Source organism: Bicyclus anynana, chromosome 20 (genome assembly GCF_947172395.1).
Source record: "Bicyclus anynana chromosome 20, ilBicAnyn1.1, whole genome shotgun sequence".
Lineage (NCBI taxonomy): Eukaryota > Metazoa > Arthropoda > Insecta > Lepidoptera > Nymphalidae > Bicyclus > Bicyclus anynana.
Window position 1 is genome coordinate 14874375 of NC_069102.1, and position 24872 is coordinate 14899246.

Genomic DNA, 24872 nt, shown 5'->3' on the forward strand with positions numbered 1-24872 from the left:
ATTTATTTTGCTATAAGTTAACCACCACCCCGCAAGAAACGAACGTTTTGGTATTTTAAAGTAACTAATTAATAAGAGAAAGATAACTATTAATAGTTATCTTTCTCATTGCGGACAAATTTTGTGCACTATTGGTAAAATTTCATCAAGACATTTTAAAAGTTCTCATAATTTCACAAATTGGTAAACAACTTTTCAGATTGTTAAAGGTCCAGCTGGAGCAATCGTGGTTTAAATGATATATGGAAAATCCAGTCAGGGTATCTGCAGCATATCACTATCATAAAATATATCATTATTAAACATCAAGTGATGAATGGTAGAAAATAATAAAATTGAAACAAAAAGTCTTAAGTGCGGTCGCGGCCTAACGCCCGGGGCACGCTAATAGGTCGAGACAAGTAAGGATAAAATTCAAAAGCACTGATTGCTCTTGATTGATTAGCTATTTTAATTCGGCCCATGGATATAAAATTGTAAATTGCGAAAATCTCTTCGTGCGCCACATCACGTTGTGAAACGTTACAAGACTCCCTCGCGCAGCTCCCGGCGTACTGTATCATAAACCGTTCACGAGGAGCATTTACATTCTTGGAAAGATAGTTGGAAGTATAGTGCTTTTAATTAAAAATATGTAAGAAAATTTTCTTGATTTCCTCTATAACTATAGTGGTAAGTCGAGTATATAAAGTGGAATATATTAGGTATACCAACATAGCTGATTGCTGTAGATGGTGTATAAACGGTTGTCCGATTTCAAAATAAATTTTTATAAAAATGATTTTTAAAGTATTTTGTTTTTTAATAATAATTATTAGATGGACAAACCGCTTTATAAGCGCTGGAGATATATCTGTCACAGTAATGGTAGTACCCTCCCCTGAAAGAATTGCTTGGCAATTATTATTAGTGTAATTAGTATAAGATAATGGTAATTATTAGTTTTAGCCCGTTATACTATTCGAGTAGGTAGGAAGGTATTTAGAGTATTTAGCATGTTTAAAAGTCATGAGTAATATTCTGTATAGAAAAACCTCCTGATCTCGCGCCGCGTGTGATGGACTGGTGGGTCACGGTCGCGAGGCTGTGAGACGAATCATTTCGATCGAAGGTGATATCGATCACGAGAAATGACGAGCAAGGGCGGGCCGGAGCCATTCCTAGCTCGGGTACTGCTGCGGCCTTACCTGCATACCTGCATACTTTGTGTACACTATTTAGTATATTCAGTTGTAGGAATGACGAATTTAAATAAGTTTTCATGTAAGTTTATGTCTTTTTGAACAACATCATCTTGAAAGGCGCGTATGTTAGTTATGCACTAGGCAACCTAGGCAAAGGCTTAGACAAGTGTTAAGTTCGATATGTTTGTGTTTTGACCAGCCTTTTCTATTGAATTGAAATAATGTTGTTGCTTGACGACAAAATACGAGTATATAAACTTAAAAAGCCTCTCGTTTTACTAACGATGTGCTTTTGCTTTAAGTCAATCTGTTTACACATTACTTACACTCGTCATCGGTTCAAATACCCCTCTAAACCCAGGTGTAAGTCTAACAGGATCCGAGGAATCGAATCAAGTTCTTCGAACCTTCGGACTGACCTGTGGCTTCTGCACAGACGAACCGCGAACTTTCGACGTACTTGAATGAAAGTGATCTTTTTGGTGAAATATTGTAATAGAGCCATTCGAGCACGATGTTCTACTTCTACTGACGCTATGAATAGTAACATTTGTGGTGGTGTGTGGTTTGTGGAAACTATCATCACGAAAAGAAATCAAGTCAAGGAACCTTTTACTTATTGTTTAGTTTCCAAGTAAATAAATTGCATATATAAAAGTCTATGGAAAAACTTCATTTTCATTTTATACAGGCTGGTAGCCATTTTGGGACGCTGTATACATAACATATTCACAAATGGTCAGTGATCATAAACGAAGTAATACGAGTGAAATAAGGCAAGTAATAAGTAGGAAGCCAGAAGACAACGCAAGTGATGTGCTGCGACGTTTGCGTGGCGCGGCGGGCGCATTCCTTACGTTATTGCTCTATGTATCGGTAAAGTTACAGTGCGAGGGCTCGCGGCGACCTTTGTATCGCAAGCCGATACAGCCGCGGGCTGCCGGCTGAGATGGACTCGGCCGAGCGGTGATTGTGTTATGAGCTGTTACAGCTAAGCGTTTCATCAACACCTCTTTTATCTTTTTTGATCGACTTCAAAGAAAACGTTCTTTGCTCGACCCGTTTACAAACATACGTATTGTACAGATACATATTTTTAAGGAAAACTTACCTAGATATATTATTAGAAAGGTTTTGTGGTATGTAGGGGATAAAACAGCAAGTACTACAGTTTCTGTTCCCGTGAACCACGCGGCGCCGGATAGTCCTAGACTAATATATAATAAACGCAAAAGTTTGTATGGATGTTTGTTACTCTTTAACACCAATTTGGCTGAAATTTGGAATGGAAATAGATTTTACTCTGAATTAACACATTTCATCCCGGAAAATCCATGGTTCCCGACGGATTTTGCGACAAACTAAATTTCGCGGTCGTTCGCTAGTTGTTGTATAATTTGAAGATGTTGAAAACATTTCGCATGTTTTTTATAGAGAAGTTGTTTTGTATCGTGACTTATGTTATAGTATAATGTAAGAATTGCCTCTTATCTCAGTGATAGAACACAGAAGGTATGCATAAATGATATAAAGTCGCACGGTTCCACTACCATACTGGGCGTCCCACAGGGTTCAATTCTGGGTCCTTTTCTATTTTTAGTGTACATAAACGATTTACCATACCATGTCAGCGGCATACGTGAGATTGTACTGTTTGCTGATGATACATCCTTAATTTTTAAGTCCGACAGAAATAAAGATAACTCTGACGACGTAAACAGTGCCATATCGCATGTGTCGCATTGGTTTACTGCAAATAATCTACTTTTGAATGCTAAGAAAACAAAATGTATTGAGTTTTCATTGCCAAATGTTATAAAACTAGATAAGTCTATAATGATCGATGGTGAAAAACTAGAAATGGAGAGTTCCACAGTTTTCCTGGGAGTGACCTTGGATTGTAAACTTCAGTGGGGTGCTCATATAGAAAAACTGTCTGGTAAACTTAGCTCAGCGGCATTTGCCGTGAGAAAAATAAGACAGTTTACTGATGTCGATACAGCTAGGCTTGTTTATTTTGCGTACTTTCACAGCGTAATGTCTTACGGTATTTTATTGTGGGGCAAGGCTGCCGATATACAATCTATATTTGTACTTCAAAAAAGAGCAATTCGAGCAATATATCAATTAAAATCACGCGAGTCCCTTCGTCAAAAGTTTAAAGAAATAGGTATACTAACAGTAGCCTGTCAATATATATATAACTGTATAATATATGTAAGACAAAATATTAATTTGTACAAACGAAAAGGAGATCTAAACCCACGTCTTACTAGACACGGGCATAAGTTAGTTATTTCTGCATATCGTCTCCAAAGAGTAAAAAAATCTTTTGTAGGTTTGGGTGTACTCTTCTATAATAAGATCCCCAAGACTGTGATGGACCTGCCAATGCATAGCTTTAAGCAATGTGTTAAAAAACATTTACTTAGTCGAGGGTACTACAACATTGATGAGTTCCTTAATGATAAAAATGCTTGGAGGCCGTTGGATCAGCTTCCACCTTCACACAGGAAGTAAAACTATAACAAATGTAAACAGTAATTGTTATCAATTGTAAATTATAATACTGTATGACTTTTTCAAAAGAGCAACTGTTGAGTTGTTGTCATTATCAACATTTTGAACTTTTTGTAGCGGTTTGCTCCACGCTGTGCCGTGGCCGCTATTATGTAGTTTGTGCGATTCGCTTCACCGTTGTTCTATTTCATCATCACTGGCCTATTATTGAATGGCCACAGGACAGTGACAAGTGGTTTTCTGTCCTACAGAGACTTGAATAAGGAGGAGGACTTGAATCATCATTCGGTTCACTGCTGAGCTCGAGTCTTTTTTCAGAATGAGAGGGGTTAGACCAGTAGTCCACAACGCTGGCCCAATGCGGTTTGGCAGACTTTTTGCTTTGTTTGCACCTCCAACTTTTCAGGCACACAGCTGAAAAGTTGGAGGAGCATGAGCCGGACCGTATTCAAACCCACACCCGAATCGGAGGCAGATGTCATATCCACTGAGCTATCACGGCTGTAGGACTCGAATATAACAAGCAAATGCCTAGCACAGTTGGTTGGGCCTTCTTTTTAGATTGAAGCGTGTTGGTGTTCCCACATTTACTTTGAGATTATTTAACATCCCAGTAGGCATACGTACTTATAAAAAGTAATATTCCATATTTATTATTTTAATGTCAACACACAAATACGATTCAACTGCCGTGTTGGTCCAATGGTTAGCCATTATGATTTCGAAATCCATTCAGGGTTTGACGTCTGGGTCGAGCTCATCATCAGCTTTTTTTCTTCAGATAAATTCCCAAACGTTGAAGTTGGGAGGTAATGTTAAACCCCCCGTAGCAAGGAGCTTTTTAAGCTTTTAGCGCCGGCCATCAAAACGTCTGATAAAGATCGTTACTGTGACAAACAATAAGCCCGCCAATCGTATTGGAGCATCCTGATAAACTTACTCTCATAATTCCTTCTGTTATAAAATACAGTAGGATGCAGTAGGACACTAAAAGGCTGATAATGATAATGAAAAATTGGACTTTGACTTAACAACTCGGTGCAAAAGTCATCGCAACAGTAAGTATTATGTTCAGTTTCGACAGCGATCACCTTTGTGCGCATCATCTGCCTGGGCTCGCGGTCGTTTCCCACACGCTAATGCAACAACAACACTCGCTTCCGACACTAATGAGCTAACGCAGCACAGCAGCAGGTGACCCTCTGCCGCCGCCGCCGCCGCCGCCGCCGCCCACCGCCAGATGTGCGCGTTGCAACACACAGCTCTCACGGGTGCGGGCACACGAGCTTCCGGTCGTACTTTAATACTGAATTACTTAGCTGAGTCTGACGAATTCAAGTGAGCTGTGTGGGTCCGATCCGGGGCATGCACCTCCAACTGTTAAATTATGTACATTTTAGATTAACTTTAAAATTTTCTTAATTCTCTGCGTGTGTTAAGTCTGCCAAACCTAACCTAAGGTCTAACCTCTTTCATTCTGAGAGGAGAATCGAGCTACTGACTCACTGCTGAGTGAGTCGAATATAGTTGATGATGATGATGGCATTTTTAAGCAAACGCATTTCAGTTAGAGGTCAACCGATGATAAATATCACATCTATCTTTTTCGTCGGATGAATTGCCAGGCGATCTGACATTCCTAAATTTCTAAAAACATGTCTATTTCAAACCTCAGGAAACTGTTCCTGTCACTTTCAGCGGCAGTGTGAGTCAGCAGACGGCATCCACGGAAAGAACTGAAACGTGAATTATCAGTCGCCACAAATATTTGACATTTCACCACTCGAGCGGTTCCCATACAATCATACACGCGCTCGCGGATACTATAGCGATATACGTTGTGAGCTGTCCAAATATTTACTACTTATAACCGCCTAACAGTCACGTTTTAAATAAATGAATTACCAAGGAGGATATCGATTACCTACGGTTGTACTAAAAAATATCACATAAGTGTTTTGTTAAGCAGTTGTTTATACAGACGGTTTTTATAATCTGTATTGAAATCCTAATTAATTAGTTTACGTATTGCTACAAGACATTTATTAGTACAAGTACTTACAGTAAGTAGTATTGTCTGCATTTCGGTAGGTTATAATATTCAAAGAACGCGACACAATGGGTCGATACTAGAGGTATAACGCGTACAGCCAACGCGCGAAAGTTATTTCCGCTGAAAAGCATAAACAATATGTAACTCCAAGCACGAAAATTGTCTAAACAACGGCAACGCATAGCGTCGCGAGTTGTGTCGGACACACAGCGTACACCGTGTCGATGTCGAATGCAGTTCACAACATGTCAATCTGGATCAGTCGGATGGTCTGGCGCTTGCAGGCGGCGCGTTGCTCTGGGATTTATCGTGATTAGCGGACCAAGATCAACCACATCGTACGCAGTCAAGATGTCGGCCCGGGAAACATGCACAAAGCAAGTACCGGGCTCGCCTCCCACGCTTCCATCCGTATGACTGTGAAGTAGGGGGAGGCACGGAAGTTGGTGGGTTGTCCCAAACTTAAAAGATAAACATACTGTCGCGATATTTTTTTAGAACTTATAAGTGGATATAATAAGTACTTCGTCTTACAGGATTTATCCTCATTCGCACGAGAGTTTTTTTTAATGGGCGCTGAGGGCAGCGACGGAATGAGCGGTCGGACCGATAGCGCTCCGCGTCTTGTGTCACGCCGATGACAAGACGGCGCAGTAGTGCTATTCTATAACAATATTTTGTATAACTCGCAAGTGCAAGTTTCGAATTCACCTCTATCTTTTTTTTTTCATTTATAGTAACGTGTTAGACATACAGAGATATGTGAATCCGAAACTCGCACTAGCGTGTTACAAAAATATCATTACAGATTAGCCCCACTGCTTTCAACTGTGCGCGCCGGTCTGTCCGTCGTTCCGCAGACGTGTCGCTACACTAACTATAACTGTTTATAAACTCCCAGTGACAATATTTTTGCCGTTTTAGCCACAAGTTTCATTGATGCTCTGCTCTTATTGGTCGTAGCGTCATATCATACAGCTTATAAACTGATTCGAAATTCGAAAACAAAAATATTTTTTAAAATCGTGGTCATATAGAATAGTACGATTTGCTTTTAGTCAGGTCAGGTTTCAACCGTAGGTTGTCAATTAATCCAGATCACCGTGCGACTACACTCCAATACATGCGGGGATCGAACCGTGACCTTATTTCAGTTTTCCCATAACCGTGCAGTATTGACGCTTTTACAGTGTGATACTTATGTACTGAACAACGCCGTCGTGATGATGATTATTATCAGACTAAAGTGCTAAGAAACATTAAATCGATTACCGTGTAATTAATTCGACAAATAAGGTCAAAAAGCAATCATTTAATATTTAAAATATTAATTAATTGTCCAGTTAAAAAAACACAATAATAAAATCTTTAAGGGCTTTATTTTTCTATACAAAATGATCTCTTTAATGCACACTAGTACACATTAAAAATGCAAACTTATTTCTGTTATCTGTCTGTCTAATGTCTTCCTGCGTCTTACTGTATGTCTGTTACCGTTTCTCGGCATATCTGCTGAACCTATTTTGATGAATTTTCATTAAAAGATAAGTACACTAGACTCTACTAGTCATATTTTTGAATTTTCGTCATTATCAACCCATATTCGACTTACTGCTGAGCTAGAGTCTCCTCTCAGAATAAGTTAGGGCAATAGTCCACCAAGCTGACCCAATGCGGATTGGCAAACTTCACACACGTAGAGAATTAAGAAAACCCCCTGGTACGCAGCTTTCCTTACGATGTCTTTCCTTCACCGTTTGATACACGTGATATTTAATTTCTTAAAATGCACACAAGTCATACTCTCGGTAATTGGTAGGAACATCGTCAAAATGTAAAATGTAATAGGGTTAAGAAAGTGTACACTGATTTAATAGTTGTTTGTAACACAATAAAAGATAAGAGAAACTAATTAACAATAACCTTGAGGTTGTGATAGAGCTTTGATCCGATGCACGAACTTTGCACGAACCTCCTCGTTACAGAACACAGACTCCCAGGGAGACTGTCACTAACATTGCATGCCGCGATGTTATCTTTGCATTACTTTTCAATTATCTATCTTGACAAAGTCATTTAACCTACTCGATTTATAGAATTTTAGTTAGGCAACCGTTGGAAATACTTTTGGAACTTTAGCGATACCTTCTGTCGATTACGTTTACGTAATTAATAAACGTAACTTTTTTAGGACTGAAACTGTGTTGCGCTTGAAACAATTGTCGTTCTTTTTCTTTATATCTAGACTAGGTTTGATTTCTTACTCGGGCCATTACTTGAAGTATTTGTTGGGTATAGTAGTTGTTTAATCACTCTAAATTTACTTACACTTAGTGAAACTAAATCCAGGTATCCATTAGAATTATTCCACTCGTAAACATGATTTCTATGGGATATAGATAGATCCAAGGTCGTTCTAACGCCTCACGAGCTTTTTGTTTTAATAGTAGAGCTTTTAGATAAAAACATATTCTTCGAGGAAGTGATGTTCGAGCTATGATTATTTCTGAGCATTGCTGTGTTCTAATCTGAAGGAATTACAAATACAATTACAAATACAAATACAAATACAAATACAATTCTTTATTTGCTGATACAGTTTACAAGGTCTTAACAAATAAATATAATATGTACTGTATCACGCCCGATTGGCATGCAAAATATTATATTAGTTACATTTACAGTAAATATTATGTCATTCCAGAAATTACTTTTAATAATGAATAGAAGAACAATATTAATTAATTTGAAAAAAAGAAAATACAAATAAAAAATAAATGAATCAAAAATCAATTTACATCATATTGTCAAAAGAATAATATTGTCAAATAAATAAAGTTAAAAATTCATTTATGTCATAAAACGCATTGTCCAGGAGAAACCTACGCAGATTATTTTTAAAACTAATTAAATTGTTCTCCTGTCTTATACGCTTTGGTAACTTATTATATATTCTAATAATCATCATGCAGATGCTCTTATTTAGGAAAGCAGTGTGGTGGGGAGGAAACCGAAATCTATCTCTGCAACGCTCACGATTATGCCTTTGAAATAATCTGTCGTTCGTTCTCAGAAATAATGCAATTTCAAATATATATAGGGATGTCACAGTAAATATCTTTAATTTTTTGAAATAGGGTCTACAACTTTCCCTTTTCTGCAATCCACATATTGCTCTTATGCATCTTTTTTGTGCAACAAAGACATTTGTAGCTAGCGTTACCCCAGAAAACTATCCCATACCTCAGAATCGAAGCAACTTGGGCATGATATGCCACAAGTAAGGTTTTATTATCAACTTTCTTGGAAAGCATAAATAACATGTAAGAAAGCTGATTTAACCTAGAACACACATATTCAGTATGCGTTTTCCATGAAAAATGTTTGTCAATATTTAATCCTAAAAATTACAGGCAGCCGGTGTAGTTGCCGGCAACTAAACGTCTGTAATTCAGGCGGACGGACACGAGGCAGCGTGACTGTATGTGTTGTGGACGCGCTCGCATGTGCCGCGTGTGTGTTAGGTATCGGCGATGTGACACTTGCCATCAGGTAGACCAAAGTTTCTTGTCTGCTATAATAAAACAATTTATATTCTTATCATTATAAGACAGCCGTGATGACTCAGTGGATATTACTTCTGCCTTCGATTAAGAGGGCGTAGGGCGTTCGAATACGGTCCGGGGCATGCGCCTTCAACTTTTAAAGTAATGTGTAAAAGTAATGTGGATTTTAAATATAACGTATCTCAAACGGTGAAGGAAACACACCGTAAGGAAACCTGCATACCTAAGAATTTTCTTAATTCTCTACGTGTGTGAAGTTTACCAATCACCTCTCTCTATCTGAAAGTAGACTTGAGCTTAGCAGTGAGTCGGAAATGGTTGCTAATGATGCTGGTCTATGTGTTCGAGGACATAAATACTCTTTCACTATTCTATCTACAGCTTACAACAAGACTAGACCTTACCGAGAGAGAGGATGTGAAGCTTACCTACCCTACACCCTCCCACTGCTTATATTTCACTTTATAACTGCTGTTAGATGTTAATGAAATGACGGACGTATTATAACATCTTAACTCGGAGTCGAGAACGTTTTGAATTAAAGAAAAGCTCAATATTTCATAGCCCGACACAGGACTCGAACCCAGAGGCACGCAGTACGATGGCACAAGCACCACTGAATCAATAGGCAGTTGGAGATTATATTATTGTTATTATACAGATGGTTTTAGTAATAATCACGATTCTAACAGAGGGTTCTGTACCTATCGAATAAGCTTTCCTAAGCTCAGAGGAAAATTACATAGTTTATTACTCGTATATCATTTAGTTATCTTTCCAGTACCGTAACTCATTATGGATAACTGAGCGATGGATTCAGTTTAACGTGCTGAACTGAACATTTAACGTAACAACGGTTACGTGCAACTTCAACAATATTCCAGGAATCGAACCCGCAGCTACCGGTAAAGCTTTGTCGAAAGGAAATATTCGTTCGTGCCGACGTCGCCGCCTGGCGGAAAAGCCGCGTAACATTACATCAGGGGGAGGGTGAATACCCAATCAAATGTTTACGTATCGATTATATTACTGTACGATATCTTTGGCTAGAAACAACTTTTGTAGGTACCTCTGTAGCGACACATCATGAGTGTAGAGATACTCTACCACTGTCATAACAATATGTCATCAAGTTAATTATCATTATTTACTAACAAGTTTTTATTTAACTTGCTCTGTTATAATGCCTCTATGTGTGTAAGTATGTAGGCAAATCTTAAGAAATGTATCACTTTGATAAGCTGAGGGCTTAGAAATTGTGAATGAATGTTGAATTCTGATGGCAATAACATGCAAATGTGAGAAATTTTCTCAACATGAGAGTATTTTTAAAGAGCATTTCTATACCAATGTAAGAACGTTTATGTCTGCCTGTAATGTTTATGTCGGAGCTTCTAAACGAATGGACCATTTAAGATGGGGTTTTTTTTAGTTTGAAAACTGACGTCAATGAGATGGTTCTAGATCCGATGACTCGATCCGTAGAAATTACGTTTTTATATTGTGCCGAACAAGATCTGACATAAAACTTATTCTAATTCAATGAACGAATGAATTTTCATAATTTTTAATTTTAGCATGTGATAGATTGTTTTTAAATGATTCCAATTATTAAAATATATTTTTAGTTACCGGTCTCAGGACTCAAACCCGCGACCAGTCGAGCTACCTGCGCGCTATCTCCGGTGGCGCGGTCCGTCCCTTGTTGTCGCCGCAACCTTCTCGGATGCGCTACATCGGCGCATCGCGCGGCCGTGATGCCTTTTTCAGTGCAGGCATTCTACGCTGGGCTGCTATATAACCATCTGCACAACTCTCAGCTGCACAGTCCATCGACACCTGCCCGTCGACTCACTCAGACACACTATCATTTATTATATTCCAAACAAATATGAAACTGGTGAGTGTTTTGTGGTTTCATATTCCTAAACTCATTCCATAAATATTATATACGTTTTCGGGAGCAATCTGTCATCATCTATCATATTTGTATCAAATAGCTGTGGCCTGCAGCTTCTCCTGCGTTTACCATTCCAGTCTAGACAAATCTTATCAGGATAAAAAGCAGCCCTTGTAACATCAACATCACCAGATCATAGTAGTCTATTTGTCCCGAATTTAATTCAAATCCTTTCAGCCATTCTGGAGTTATAGTTATCTGCTATAACTCCAGAATGGCTGAAAGGATTGAATTAAATTTTATAACTAACCCGGATTTGTACATACGTACTTGTATAGGAAAAACTAATCTACTAGATAACAAGGAATATCACGTCAACTCAGCAATAAATAATTACACAACTCGTTGTCGATCAACTGTTTATCTCATCGCACAAACCTACAAAATTCGAGCATTTGCGCACTTCAGTCAAATTCGTTATCGTACAAAAACTTTTCATCATTATTGTTTTCCTGAAAATGTACCTGTCGCGCTTTACTACTTTTTCATGTCTATTTGTGAAAAATCGATTTTAATAATAAATCTATCAATTATTATTAATTAAATAATAGTATAAAATGTATAGATATTACGTAGCATTTACATTAATATCTCTTCAATATTTATAATTTATAGCTACTAAACAAATATTTAAGAGTTTTCAGCTTTCTTCATACAAAATAAACTGTAAAATTAATAATTGTAAGTTAATGTAACATTCTATTTCATTGTTTTTCTTCATACAATCAGCTTTTCAATCACCAGCGGTAGAGTCGCTACTCACTGACAGACTTTTCTTTACTAATAATAAAATATGTATTTCATATAATTTTATTGAAATTCCGGGAATCTAAATTAAATATTATTAACGAAAAAATAAGACTAAATATGAATATGTGCGATTTTATTGATACGATTATGTACCTACTAATAAAAATATCTTTATGGAGAATAAATCAAGCATAGAATATTGAATTACAAAATTTCACATAAACTTACAAAAGTACCTTTCAGTCAGTAAAATGTTGTTGTTGGTGCCGAATACATCAGCCACTAATCCGGCGCACCGTTACAGCAACACTTGAAGTCGACTTCTACACAAAAAGATCAATTTCTATTATATTCCGCGTCCCGCTAAATGCCAATTTACACACAGACATACGTAACGTATTACTAAACGTGATCTATAATAATAATAATATAATGTAACCGACGTGTTTACCTGCGAGCCATTTTACGAAAGCAGCAACAGATAGTGCGCAGTGATGCACCGCCGCAGCCTTCACCGCGAGACCTTTGCCGGGAAATGGATCACCTCTAATGGTTTCGTGAACGGTACACTTGCGAGTAGTTACATGTAACTACTATTTGCTTTTTTTAGGAAATCAAATTTAATTATTTTGAAATTTTAAGTCATGAAAAGCTTAAAAGTTGTACACAGAAATAACAGATAATCTAGATCTATATCCCTAACGAAGCTCTTTACAAAGAGAGTGACGCTGCTACGTCTATGGTTTTCGTGATCTACATTGGACATGAACAGAGAATTTGAGAGACTTATAAATTTTTTCTGTTTCTTAACAACCGACATATAACTAGATTTAATATAGTCTGTCGTATTGTTTCAGTTGGTAGTTGCCGCGGTGCTCGGGGTGTGCTCGGCGGCACGCCTGGACAACGCCTACCTGCCGCCCAGAGGAGGGGCGGGCGCGGGCTACGGCGGCGGCGCCGGCGTCGGCGGCTTCAACGGACCCAACTTCGGTAGAGGAGGCGCGGGAAACTCGGCCTTCGGAAGCTCGGGGAGCTCCGGCTTCGGCGGTGGCGCCGGGTTCGGGGGAGCGGCCGCCGGGGGCGGCGCCGGGGCAGGCGCGGGCGCCTACCAAGGAAACTTCGGGGGCAGGAGTAACCCCGCCGACGCCAACGCGCAGATCCTGCGGTACAACAACGAGGTGACGGCGGAGGGCTTCGCCTACGACTTCGAGACGTCCAACGGCATCCGCGCCGACGCGTCGGGCGTCGCCACCAACGGCGTGCAGGCGCAAGGCTCGTTCTCGTACAAGGGCGACGACGGGCAGGACTACAGCATCACGTACACGGCCGACGAGAACGGCTACCAGCCGCGCGGCGCGCACCTGCCCACGCCGCCGCCCATCCCCGACGAGATTCTCAAGTCGCTGGAGCAGAACGCGCGCGACGAGGCCGCCGGCATCGTCGACGACGGTGAGTCCTCCACACCTGCTCGGTTAAGTCCCAACCAAACATTGAAATATTTATACCGAAACAGAAACTACTTGTTCCAACTACGAACTAGTCCAGTGTTTGACATTATGCGTAAACAACATTTCTAAGGTCTATTGCTTTGAAACATCGTAATTAAAATGTATATGTTACCAACTAGGTCAAGCAAGTATTGTTCACACGTTTTTTTTTCACGGTAACATTTTCGCTGTGTCTGTGTTCAATCGAAAAAAATTCTTCTTCTTGAAAGAACCTCGTAATATATTAAGGAGAGAATTTCCATAGCAGACACGTGTTCACTGGCTAAAAAAGATCTCCCTCGTTTGTCGCTACGTCTCCTCCAGTAGGTACTCACGCACGTGAAGTGATTCGCTGACATGACTCCATGTGGCATCATCTCACGCCAATACACAATATTGAATGTAACTATTTGAACTCATCAATCATATTTTATAATCAACGTCTTGTCATATATATTATGTGGTCTGGTCTATAACATCAATCATTGAAATGATCAAATAAACAACACAAAATACTTAACGAATACAGAGCTGAATAGATTTAAATTAAAAATTAGTTTCGTTATTAGTTTTCGCCTGACATTGCACTAGCGTAAACATAATACACGTTTTGTCGAAACTCACTCAAACCAAGTAAAAGATGAATGTTTACACATTAAAAAGATACATTGAACATACCTACATCTTTAATAGATAAAAAAGTATATTTTATTTGTTATTATATAACGTCCATAAAACAGGATTATTTAATGCACATAATATTGTTCGAAAGAACTCTAGATGAGACTCTAATTATGATGACTTGATTAAATATCCGGCTGCACGCGTTTCATAAATTAACTTTTTACAACATTTTTTGTGACTCAGTCGTTAAGTCACAATTTGATGGGTCAATCGTGTGTTATAAGAAACAAAAACATACTTGTCTTTTTGCACCATAGAACATGCAGTTTGTATGATGACACAAAAAATCTTTAATAGACCAATCATACGCAAGTATGTTAACCTTAACTGATTAGAAATATCCGATTCATCGCTTTTAAGTTTTTGTACTCGTAATACCTAACTACTGCATTCCACTGTTATTTAGTTACGGTACTTTACATAGGGTTTTTATTTTAAATAGACCGATCGATTTATACGGTTACGATTATTATAAATAAGTAATTCAACAAGATCATGTTAGAGCAGCTTCAAAGCACCAAATCCTCTCTTATAATAGAGAAGAAGAGGCCTGGCCTTTGGGGGTCATTACAATAGGCAGATGATAGATGGAAGTAAATAGAATCCTTGTCGTAGTTGAAGTATCGGAAGAACTTACGTCGATCAGGACATTTAATGCCTTGCACAAATAATTTAGTTTTTATCGTTTTATCTTAAACTAGCCGACGCACCGAGCCGATGACCTAAAGTACAGCCTATAAAATTTATAAATAACCTGGCTTTCTAGTGGCAAATTATTTTTTACCACTAGAAAGCCAGGTTTCTTAGTTTAATTATTATTAATAATAATATATTAGGTATTTATGTAAAAATAGTTCCAAAACTCGATGAATTGGACATTTCTAAGCGATCATATTACAGATAGTTAATGTGTGTAGAGTCGCAAGTAGAGCTTATAGCCTACTTAACCGCTAAGTGCCGCCGCTGAGTTCGGCCAATCTGACCGCCTCGCGACCGCGGCTCGGCCTTGCGCCGGGTCGTTAGGTGCCGGGCGATCATCTGATGCGAGGGGACCATACGTTTTATATTTATAGAGACTGACCCGTTTTATTTATATGTATATATGTTTAGTATTAGAAATACTTGTATTTTTGCTTAAATACTATGTATTTTAGTCGTCGCTTTCTCTGTGCCTATATCCCTATGTACGCTTAAAACTACGCGACGGATTTAGATGCAGTTTTTTTAATAGATAGAGTGATTGAATAGTAATGTGTATATTGTATAACTAGCGACCCGTTCCGGCTTCGCACGGGTGCAATGCTGATACTAAATACACTACAGAAAAACTGTGAACGTTGTATATAAAAACAAGTTGAAGCGATTTCACTCTGGGTTAACACAAAGGCTTCTTTACATCCCAGAAAAATCCATGGTTCCCGTGATATTTGTGAAAAACTGAATTCCACGCGGACGAATTTGCGGGCATCTGCTAGTCTATAATAAAGTTAAAACGTTATTATTTATTTAATAGTAATACAACGTAAAAACGATTTAAACAAAAAAGCTCTGATGATTTAAACAAGTTACAAAAACAATCAATTAAAATGTCAGTCAACTGAGTAATGAGTTTATCTATCTATGTTCGAAGTTTAGATCTATGTTAGAAGTTCTATGAAGAAGAAACTCCTAATTCAGCACTACTTAACGTACAACAGTGATACAAACACCGTGGCATTATAATAATATTACATTTTAATCGGATTAATGTTTTAGGGAACCGAGAAACAGATCATTGTATTTATGTCAATATTGTTACCCTACTATGATAAGCTACCAGTAGCATTGCAGTGAGTCGGTACTGCGGGGCGAGGGGGGAGTGGGGGCCGGAGGGTAGATGTAGTACAGTCAAACATCGTTGCGCTAAAAGTTGTGGGCAAAAATTTTTTACTAATAGAAAAATCTTTTTGTCATTTGTGACGTCATCATACGTAGTCACATAGAACGCATATATATATAATATAAAGGCAGTATTTTTAATGCTTAAAATATGACAGATATTTTTTATTTCGCAGCAAATATAAATTTCCTCTGGTGATTTGAGTACCTTTTATCCTAGCTGTGCAATATCAATAGTAGATTAAACATATTAAAAAAATACATTTCCTTATTGATTTTTAGTAATTTAAATGAGTTAGAAATAGATGAGAGCATTGATAAAAATATAATTGAGCGAGGAGAACGCTCGCCGGCACTAGGATGTAACCTTTGGCGGATGTGTATCGCAGTCGTGAGCCGCGCCTCGCGCTCGCCTCGCTCACGGCACGCTCACGGCACGCTCACACCGCAGTCATACACCATCGGAGCCTACGGTATAGAATAGCCTAACGAATAGAGCGACGTTCCAGCTCTGTTATAATTATTGTGGCAGTGAGGTGTGCCTCATAAAGAAGACACAAGAACAGAAACTTCATGTGACTGAAATCCCTATGCCCCGTAGGTCTGGCAGAAACACTATCAAAGTTAAAATAAATAATTTTATGTCTTATAATTATAGTTTATCTGTTATCAAAATTCAATTAATTTCAAATCGAAATGATATCCTTAAATAAAAACATAACCGATGGACACTCTTGCTAAATATTTTTTGAAGATAATTTGTATTTTTATTGTTTTGCCAATTGTTAAAAAGTTTTTAAATAAAGCTTATAATAATATTGAAAAATACTTTAGACTGTCGCTGCGTTTACCTTCAATGACAAACTCACCAGTGCGAAGAGTCTCATATACGTAATTGAGCATAATGTGACAAGTTAAGTAAAATATATAAATATTTTAAAATAAATTTAATAAATAATGTATTGGATGAAATTCCAATCGTGCGCTGTACTCGTATTACGCTATTCCGTACTAATGTGTCGGTCGCGTTGGGAAACTGTTGTCGAGAGTAACTATCGATAGAATCGTCTTCATCACCTCACTCACGATTGACCTCATAAATGAAAAATTAAACTCACTCGCCTCATACATTTAGCAACGGATTTACTAATTACTTCATATTAATTGCAGGTTCGCCCGAGCCTAATAAATATATCTTATTGATACACACCGATGCAGCGCTAAAGGTCTAAGCTTTTAGAATTAGGTATTTTACTTAATAGTTTATAGTTTCATTTCTGGCATACAGCTGGTATACTAAAGTACACAGCTACTTATTCAATCCGTAGATTACTATTGTTTTGTTTACGACAAAAAAAACATACATACAGCCAAACGTAGAACCTCCTCCTTTTTGGAAGTCGGTTAAAAAGGAGGTTTTTAAGCTTCTACAAGATTCTATTATTCTTTATTCGTTATAAAACTAATAGGTACAGTGATTGAGTAGGTCCCAAATCGAAATACATCGCGTATAGACTACTTTTAGTTTCCATGAAAGTACAATTTTGTAGGTATGTCACGAAGGTGTGTAGTAGCTTCTAAGTATTACTGTAACTGCTATAACCGTCACAAAATAATGTTTTGCGAAACGAGATGAGTAGGTGTCGCAACTGTGCACTGCCTTCGTAAGGCTTTACGGGGAAACTGCGGCGTAACGAGCCACGTGCGCGGGCGCCGGGCGCACGAGTGCACTGCATGCATGCATCGGTGTACAACTATGAGTGCATCATATTTTAATGTTTAGAAAGATCAAACTTGATTAAAGCATTCTTGACCTACCACAATATTGTGAGTCGGACTTTTACAGTTAAGATTTTGACAGTCACGTCAGTACGCACTCCAGATATTAGAACCGAAAGGCCGCCATTGACGGATCCTTCAAAGAAGATATCATCATAATTTTTAAATTTCACCTTCAGGAGAGAAATCTCCTGTAGATAATCTTAGAACACACACACAAGTTGGTGTTTCAACTGCCGCCAGTTGAGTGATTAGCCAGTGATGTTTCGTTTCGTTCGCGGAAATCGTTAATATCGAAAATTCGTACAGAGATACAAATTCGCGGAGCATTTTTAACTTGGCTGTAACTAACCATGCGCGGAGTTTTATTAAGGATTTACTATTTCATAAGTTTGAGCTCAATTAAACAAATCCTACAGACAAAATCAGTAAGAAGCGAGTGAAAATCCTTAAAATGCCTTTATGCAGAGATTCAGATGAATGTAATTAAAGTCAGATGGACTAAAATTAAAACAAATGCTTTTATTATTTCGTTACTTTACAGATATAGATCAATTCCAAAATTAACTAAACCTGGGAATCGAATCCTAAACATACAGTTATGAGACATCGAAACATTCCTAACTACAGGAGGAGGTCGGGCGGGCGGAGCCAATGTAATGGTCACCACAATAGTGTTGCGTCACCACAGTTGTCGAGTGGTTGCGACTCCGCCCGCGCGGACGCATTCATGATCAGGGGCTTCAGTGAATAGAGTTAGCACGCTGTTAAACTTGTACACAATGACCTGCGCCTACAGTAGTGTTCAGTACCAATATACTCAGTTATTATGAACGTTACGACTGGACGTGCTAATTGCTACAAACCTTCGTACTAACTCAATCATTTTAATTATAGTTATTACTAAAAGTACATAACGTTACTGAGCTTTCTACTTTCATAGAAACTTTCAGTATAAATTCTATGAAACATGTAATCAATTTTTATTTTTATTAATTGAAATCTTGTGTGAGCCATAGTACTCTGTGTTTCATCCAATCGGTGTTTAGATTACTGTTTTAAAATTCAATTGTATTTCGTCATAAACAAACAATTAATATCGCAAGCTTCAATAAAGAGTGCAAAACGTTAACCAACATTAAATGATCTGATGTTATTTTATTAAAATGCAAGTCAAGTGTGCGATGCACTTGGAGTGTTCCGTACATACTTTTTACCAAATAATAAATAGTTTCACCCGAGACTATTGGGGACGATAGAGGCATTAAAAGCAATTAGGTTTTAGCTGCGGGTTTCTTCGCAATGGTTAATGATCTTTAAAAACGTAGCAAACTCAGATTTACCTTAAATAAGTTTGTTAAAAATGAGGTTGAGAACATAATATAACTATTTGCTTCTTCTATTATCTAATTAAGATGAAGTACCAGACACACGCACTTTTCCCTACAGTTTACAATATTTTACTTGCAAAAGGATAGGAAGGAGGTTTTGAAAAATTAATTCTGATAACAAAACTTTTTATTTGGATATGTTGAATGGTTTTCAATTTTTCAATTTACAATAGCGGATCCCTAAAAGCACGTTTGCTCAACATAAACGATTAGTTAGCAGAACAAAGAGCCGCGATAGTGTCGCCACGTCCGCTCGCTCCCAGCGGTGGGAACGCCGCGCTGGGGTGGCGGGCACACGCGCTCCCACACTTAGCGCGTTTGTCTAAACAATTTGTTATTTGGAAACACTTTTGTTAATTATGATGTTATGATGATTGTTTAAGCTGTGAGTTTTATATCTTTTTTGTTTGAGAATTTATATGTTTGACACGCTCTACAGCCTTTGCATGAGTATCTACTTATTATTTCTATTACCTTGTTTATGAAGTTTTACATAAAGTGTAAAGTGTCTTTTCAGACCAGAACTGTGCATTTAGACCCTCGATTCATAACATTTCAATGTATTTTTGGAAAAGCCTCAATACCTCTGTAGTTAAATGGCGGGAGTCGAGTCTCACAAGTCTCGGTTCGATCCACGCCCCCATTCAACTAAGCGAAAAATGTTAACAGTATACTCACTGGTTCATTGCTGTGACCGAACATTCGTAATATTGCACAGTGGTAGTAGTACATCCTCCGTGCAATCATCCTCATTAGAAAACAATGAATTCGTGAGTGAATGAAGTCGTTCGTCCGTCTGTCAGGTGAAGGGAGCCTGTCGCAACGCATAATTTACTGCATAGTACACACAGACAATGTTATAAACCTATATTTTAGCACATAAAGTGTGACCCCCGGGGCATCATTATATGCAATAAACCGGTAGATTTTTTTGTTAGACAACAATTTAGTGCTTGCGCAATGCATTTTCACTCTTGTTTTAAAAATTGAAGAAAACCCCATTCAGGAAGGACATTCCAGATGATCAAAGTTGGCGGGAAACTCTTTCATTAATTAGGTCAAAGACCAGGCCTTGGGTCCATACAGTCTTAAACCATCTCCCATAATCTCTTACAATTTTGAAACATTTTCTTTGACCTTACTCTATGGAGCACCAAGCAAGTCATCAGAAAGTAAACTCATTTACGTAATTGGTATAAAACCTCATAAGGTCCCCGCCCCGCCCCGCCCCCGCGCCCGCCCCGCCGACGTCCGCGCGTGCTTTAGATCCGTTTCCGATCGAGACCTTGAAGTGCTTTCGGCCGGCGGCGGTGTGGCCACGCGTACAGCGATTGGCTTTTGCTCATAGATTTTGCTCGCATCATACATACCTATATTACGTTACTTTATATAAAATATTTGTACATTTTTTAACTAACGATCGGACAAGCAGCTAATATTAACTGTAACTCAATATAACAATTAATTTCAAATAATATCAGGGAAAATTAGAAATATTGTAAATTCTTTTAATGTAAGCAATAGAACTGATGATAGAGTGAATTTTACAAACAGTAAGTCATGGCGTTTCGAAAGTGTGTTGTTGTTGTGTTGTTGTTGTAAACGAAGCCTAGAAATAAACGAATTTTAATTTTGAACTGAACATTTTTGTGATTGATCTATGTAATGAACTAGAACTTCACCTCTTCAGTCACATCAATAATCCCCTCTCCTGAAAAGAGGGAGTCGTGGCCCTGCTCGCAAAAATTGGTCGATAATGATTAGTATTCGCTACATTTAAATAATATGTACTGAATTATTATGTAAATTAAATCACTAACTATAATTAAAATTACATCGTCCATGAAATGTTTATGGGGCGATATTCTACTATCCGTAATCTAAAAGATATAAGGATGTAAGCGACTATGTTTTGAAGACTAACACCTAACGAACGAACCGTGTTCAACTTTCAAGCTTATTAGTAGAAAATATATTTCAAACTCGTGGCCTAATAAAGGCACAGGTAGATAAATGAACTGCTCTGAGAACTGTCGTGATCGGGAGCAGCGCACGATCGTGAGCCAACGCTCGTAGTGTGGCCCACTGCATATTGTTGGAAAGGTCATGCGATCGGAGATGCTACTGTTAATTTGGGTCCTCTCTGATAGCGTGTACCACAGGTATTAACACAATGTTCTCTCTCTTTACAGGCTCTTACCGCGGTGAGGGAGCCGCCGGCGCTGGTTCCGGTTCTGGATACTCTGGCGCCGGTTCTGGTTCCGGATACTCCGGCGCCGGCTCCGGATCCGGTTACTCCGGTGCCCGCGGTTTCGGCGGCTCTACCGGCTCTGCTTTCGGTGGTTCGTCCGGCGGATCAGCCTTCGGCGGTTCAACCGGTTTTGGATCATCCTCCTCGTTCGGCAACGCCGCGTCACGACAGTACCTGGCGCCCAACGCTGGCCGAGGATCAGGGAACGGCAACTTCAACTCGCAAACCGGTTACCGATACTAAATGGATCATTGATTGAACGATGTTGAACCACTTGTTGATGCGATACTTGTCTGGAGCGGTGACGCACTGATACCACCGAGCGATGGTGATCGTTTTGCGCACTGAAACTAAAGCTTAAGCATTAAATATTATTATTTTGTTTTCTATTCAATTAACCAAGTTAGTCTTTTATCTGATCGTAATATTTTTTTTTATTGTATGTATTTTGTTATGTTTTCCATTTCATTTCTGCTCTTGCTATATTAGCCTCTTTGCTTTAGTTTTAATTCCTTTTAAACGACACCATTGCATCACCAATCTGGAAATATATTAATTTTTACGACAAACTGTCAGTTCCACAGGAATGATTGCAGAATGAAGGTAGATAAAGAAATATATTCAGGTCGAACTAATAGTTTGAAGCGTTCTCTAAGTTTAAAGAGAAAAGTGGCAACATCTATCAATTTGTTCTTTGTTATTTTATTTATAGCGAAAACGACTTAAAGCTGTGAAACGTTTATGTGATGCTTTGTATAAATGCTAGGCAGTAGGAACTTGGCTCTCCGCTGCCGTGCGCTCACTTTAATACTCAATTTGTCTGTTTACGTGTCCCCTCTTGCCTGTCATTTCATTAATGATCTCATTAACATTCGCTAATTGCATATTTGTAAGTACCAACCAATGTTTTGTTCCAACGGAAGGGCGTTATGGGTAAAATAACATCTGTCATGGCGGTAAATCTATTCGGAGCCTTACAACATGGAAGATATTGTAGTGCACAAGTGTTTCCCATCACAGGTGCACTGTAAAGAATCTCCTTTATTGTATCCTCTCATAGTTTGATGGATCAGTGGATCAGGATTCAAAATGAATCAAAGTGGAGTGATTAAACAGTTAAATTATGAAGAGGTTGCTGATGTGATGAAATATTTGCTATTTCCACAGCTGGTAAAAATATAATGCGCTACTTTTTCGATCGTTTTGTTGAGTTCGTTGTCTGTTCGACAAATTCCAAAAGTTTTGGTACAAATGGTCGACATTTTAGCTTTATGTTTGAGAAGTACGGGACAAGTTTTCGGTCTGCCTCAAATATTTACAAAAATACCACCAAAATGTCGACCAGCTTTTCAATTATCGATATATTCGGTACTTACAGTTACGCCGTTAGCTTTCCCATCTAAAGATTTCCCTCGTTAATACTTGTTAGTTGGTAAGGTTTAGTTTTTCTGTAAATGGACAGTACTAGAGAGTAAGAATTTATGAAAAATGTATGAAAAAAAATGCGAGCAAACATGTACCTAGTTGTAGAGACGTGTAAATATATGGTGTAACGAATAAATATTATACTTAAAGCAATACTTAATTCGTTTTACTTAATACCCTGTTGAAATGTTAAAGTAATAGATTTTATAGAAATAAAAAGAAAACTCATTTATTCTTGTAATCGTGTCAACTTTCCAAAAGTACCTAATGTTGACTTGAATTTATATAAAACTATCTGACGCCGCGCGGTTAAGCCAGCGTGGTCCCCTTTCCTGTAGGAATACGGGAATAAAATACATGTAGCATAAAATATTCGGCGATAATGTAACTTCCCAACAGTGAAAGAATTTTTCAAATCGGGTCAGTAGTTCTGAGCCTATTCAATGCAATCAAATTAACATAAAATCAAATCTTTGCTCTCTATAATATAAGTACAGATAAATGATTATTTTGTTCAAATTGAGTTTTTTAATTTTTTATCTGGTAAATAAGTATATCTTTGATGTTGTCGCCTGAATGCTCTGTAAAGTATCACTCGACTGTTGTTGTCTGCGATAACCTTCCGCTTACACTAAGTTCATCTTTTTGTTTCTTAAACTATTACTTACTAAACAACTGTCTGAGGTATTCGATAGATCAATAAATAAAAACAAACTTACATTATTAAGATTACATCATTTATGATTATGATTTATGATGAAGAGGTAAGAATTGATATTTTCTTTGTTTTCATTCAAATCAAAAACTAATTGACCGATTAAAAAATTGTAACTATTAAAAAGCTGTTTGTATTAACATTGTTACCAGTAAACGAAGGCTATATTTTATTTTCACGGGAAAGGGAGATACGCGTGTCTGTATTTTAACTAACAGAAAAATAATGGAATTATTTTTTTCCAAATTATATTAAAGGAAAGCATTTAAAGCTTTCTAGCTTTAATCCGCAAGTTTTCATATGCAAATGAAGTAACCTTATTCGGTCTACGTGTATCACCGCAATCTGGCTTCAATGGAGTAATGCCGCCGTGTTTGGTGCCGCGGTCTAGATTCAGACAAATTGGTTTGAAATACTAATTCTCAAGTAAATTACTGAGTAATGTAACACAATGCGCGTCTCACGACCCGTGCGCCTGTTGCATCAGTGCCAGCGGTGGTAGTGCAACCTTTGTGACAGAACTCGTGGAAGCACTGCCGCTATGCTTATGTCTGACATCGCCAAGCATTGCCATGCTTCGATCTGAAGGATACGATGGTTGCTGAAACTATACATGGCATTTTCGAAAGAGCATATTATTGAGTTTGGTATCAGCATGGTATAAAAACAGGTGCGGTTGTGTGTAAAGTTGATGGAGGGTCAGCAAAATAGAAACCTGTTTATAAATTGTCTCTATGTGAGAGAGAGCTGCTTTTTGGTAAACGAATTTCGGTGTCACACGCCATTTTGAATTTGACAATGTGTTCCTTTAATTTACACACATAAACCTTGAACCTCAGTACATTCAAACTAAACCGTCTTAAATATAATAGATTATGTATACTATTATTATAAAGCTGAAGAGTTTGTTTGTTTGTTCGTTTGATTGAACGCGCTAATCTCAGGAACTACTGGTCCGATTTGAAAAATTATTTTAGTGTTAGTCCAGAAGGCTATAAGCTATATATTATCCCCTTATTCCTACGGAAAAGGCAACCACGCGGGTAAAACCGCGCGGCATCAGCTAGTCATTAATACATACTTTTCATATCAGCCTTTTTTAACGGTTTACTAGAAGGTCAGGCCTCCCTCCGCATAGCAGAGGGGATATGGAGCTTAGACCCACTATGCTAATCCAATATGGGTGATAGGCTTAGTCTTTATTCGCACGAGAGCTTTTACGGACGTTA

The 24872-nt window shown here is 38.1% G+C and overlaps 1 protein-coding gene across 1 annotated transcript; it reads left to right on the forward strand.

Moving 5' to 3' along the window:
* The first annotated feature begins 11160 nt into the window (after window positions 1–11160).
* On the forward strand, window positions 11161–23083 carry LOC112050488 (pupal cuticle protein 36-like). The gene is made up of 3 exons (XM_024088755.2): window positions 11161–11223; window positions 12891–13482; window positions 21445–23083. Exons 1-3 carry the CDS (start codon window positions 11215–11217, stop codon window positions 21744–21746), a joined length of 903 nt encoding a protein of 300 aa, XP_023944523.2. The 5' UTR covers window positions 11161–11214; the 3' UTR covers window positions 21747–23083.
* The last annotated feature ends 1789 nt before the right edge of the window (window positions 23084–24872 follow it).

What these genes read in the sequence shown, in the direction of transcription:
- LOC112050488 (XM_024088755.2), top strand. An exon ending in CGCCGGCATCGTCGACGACG is followed by an intron (nt 13,483 to 21,444) that starts GTGAGTCCTCCA and finishes CTCTCTTTACAG; the next exon opens with GCTCTTACCGCGGTGAGGGA.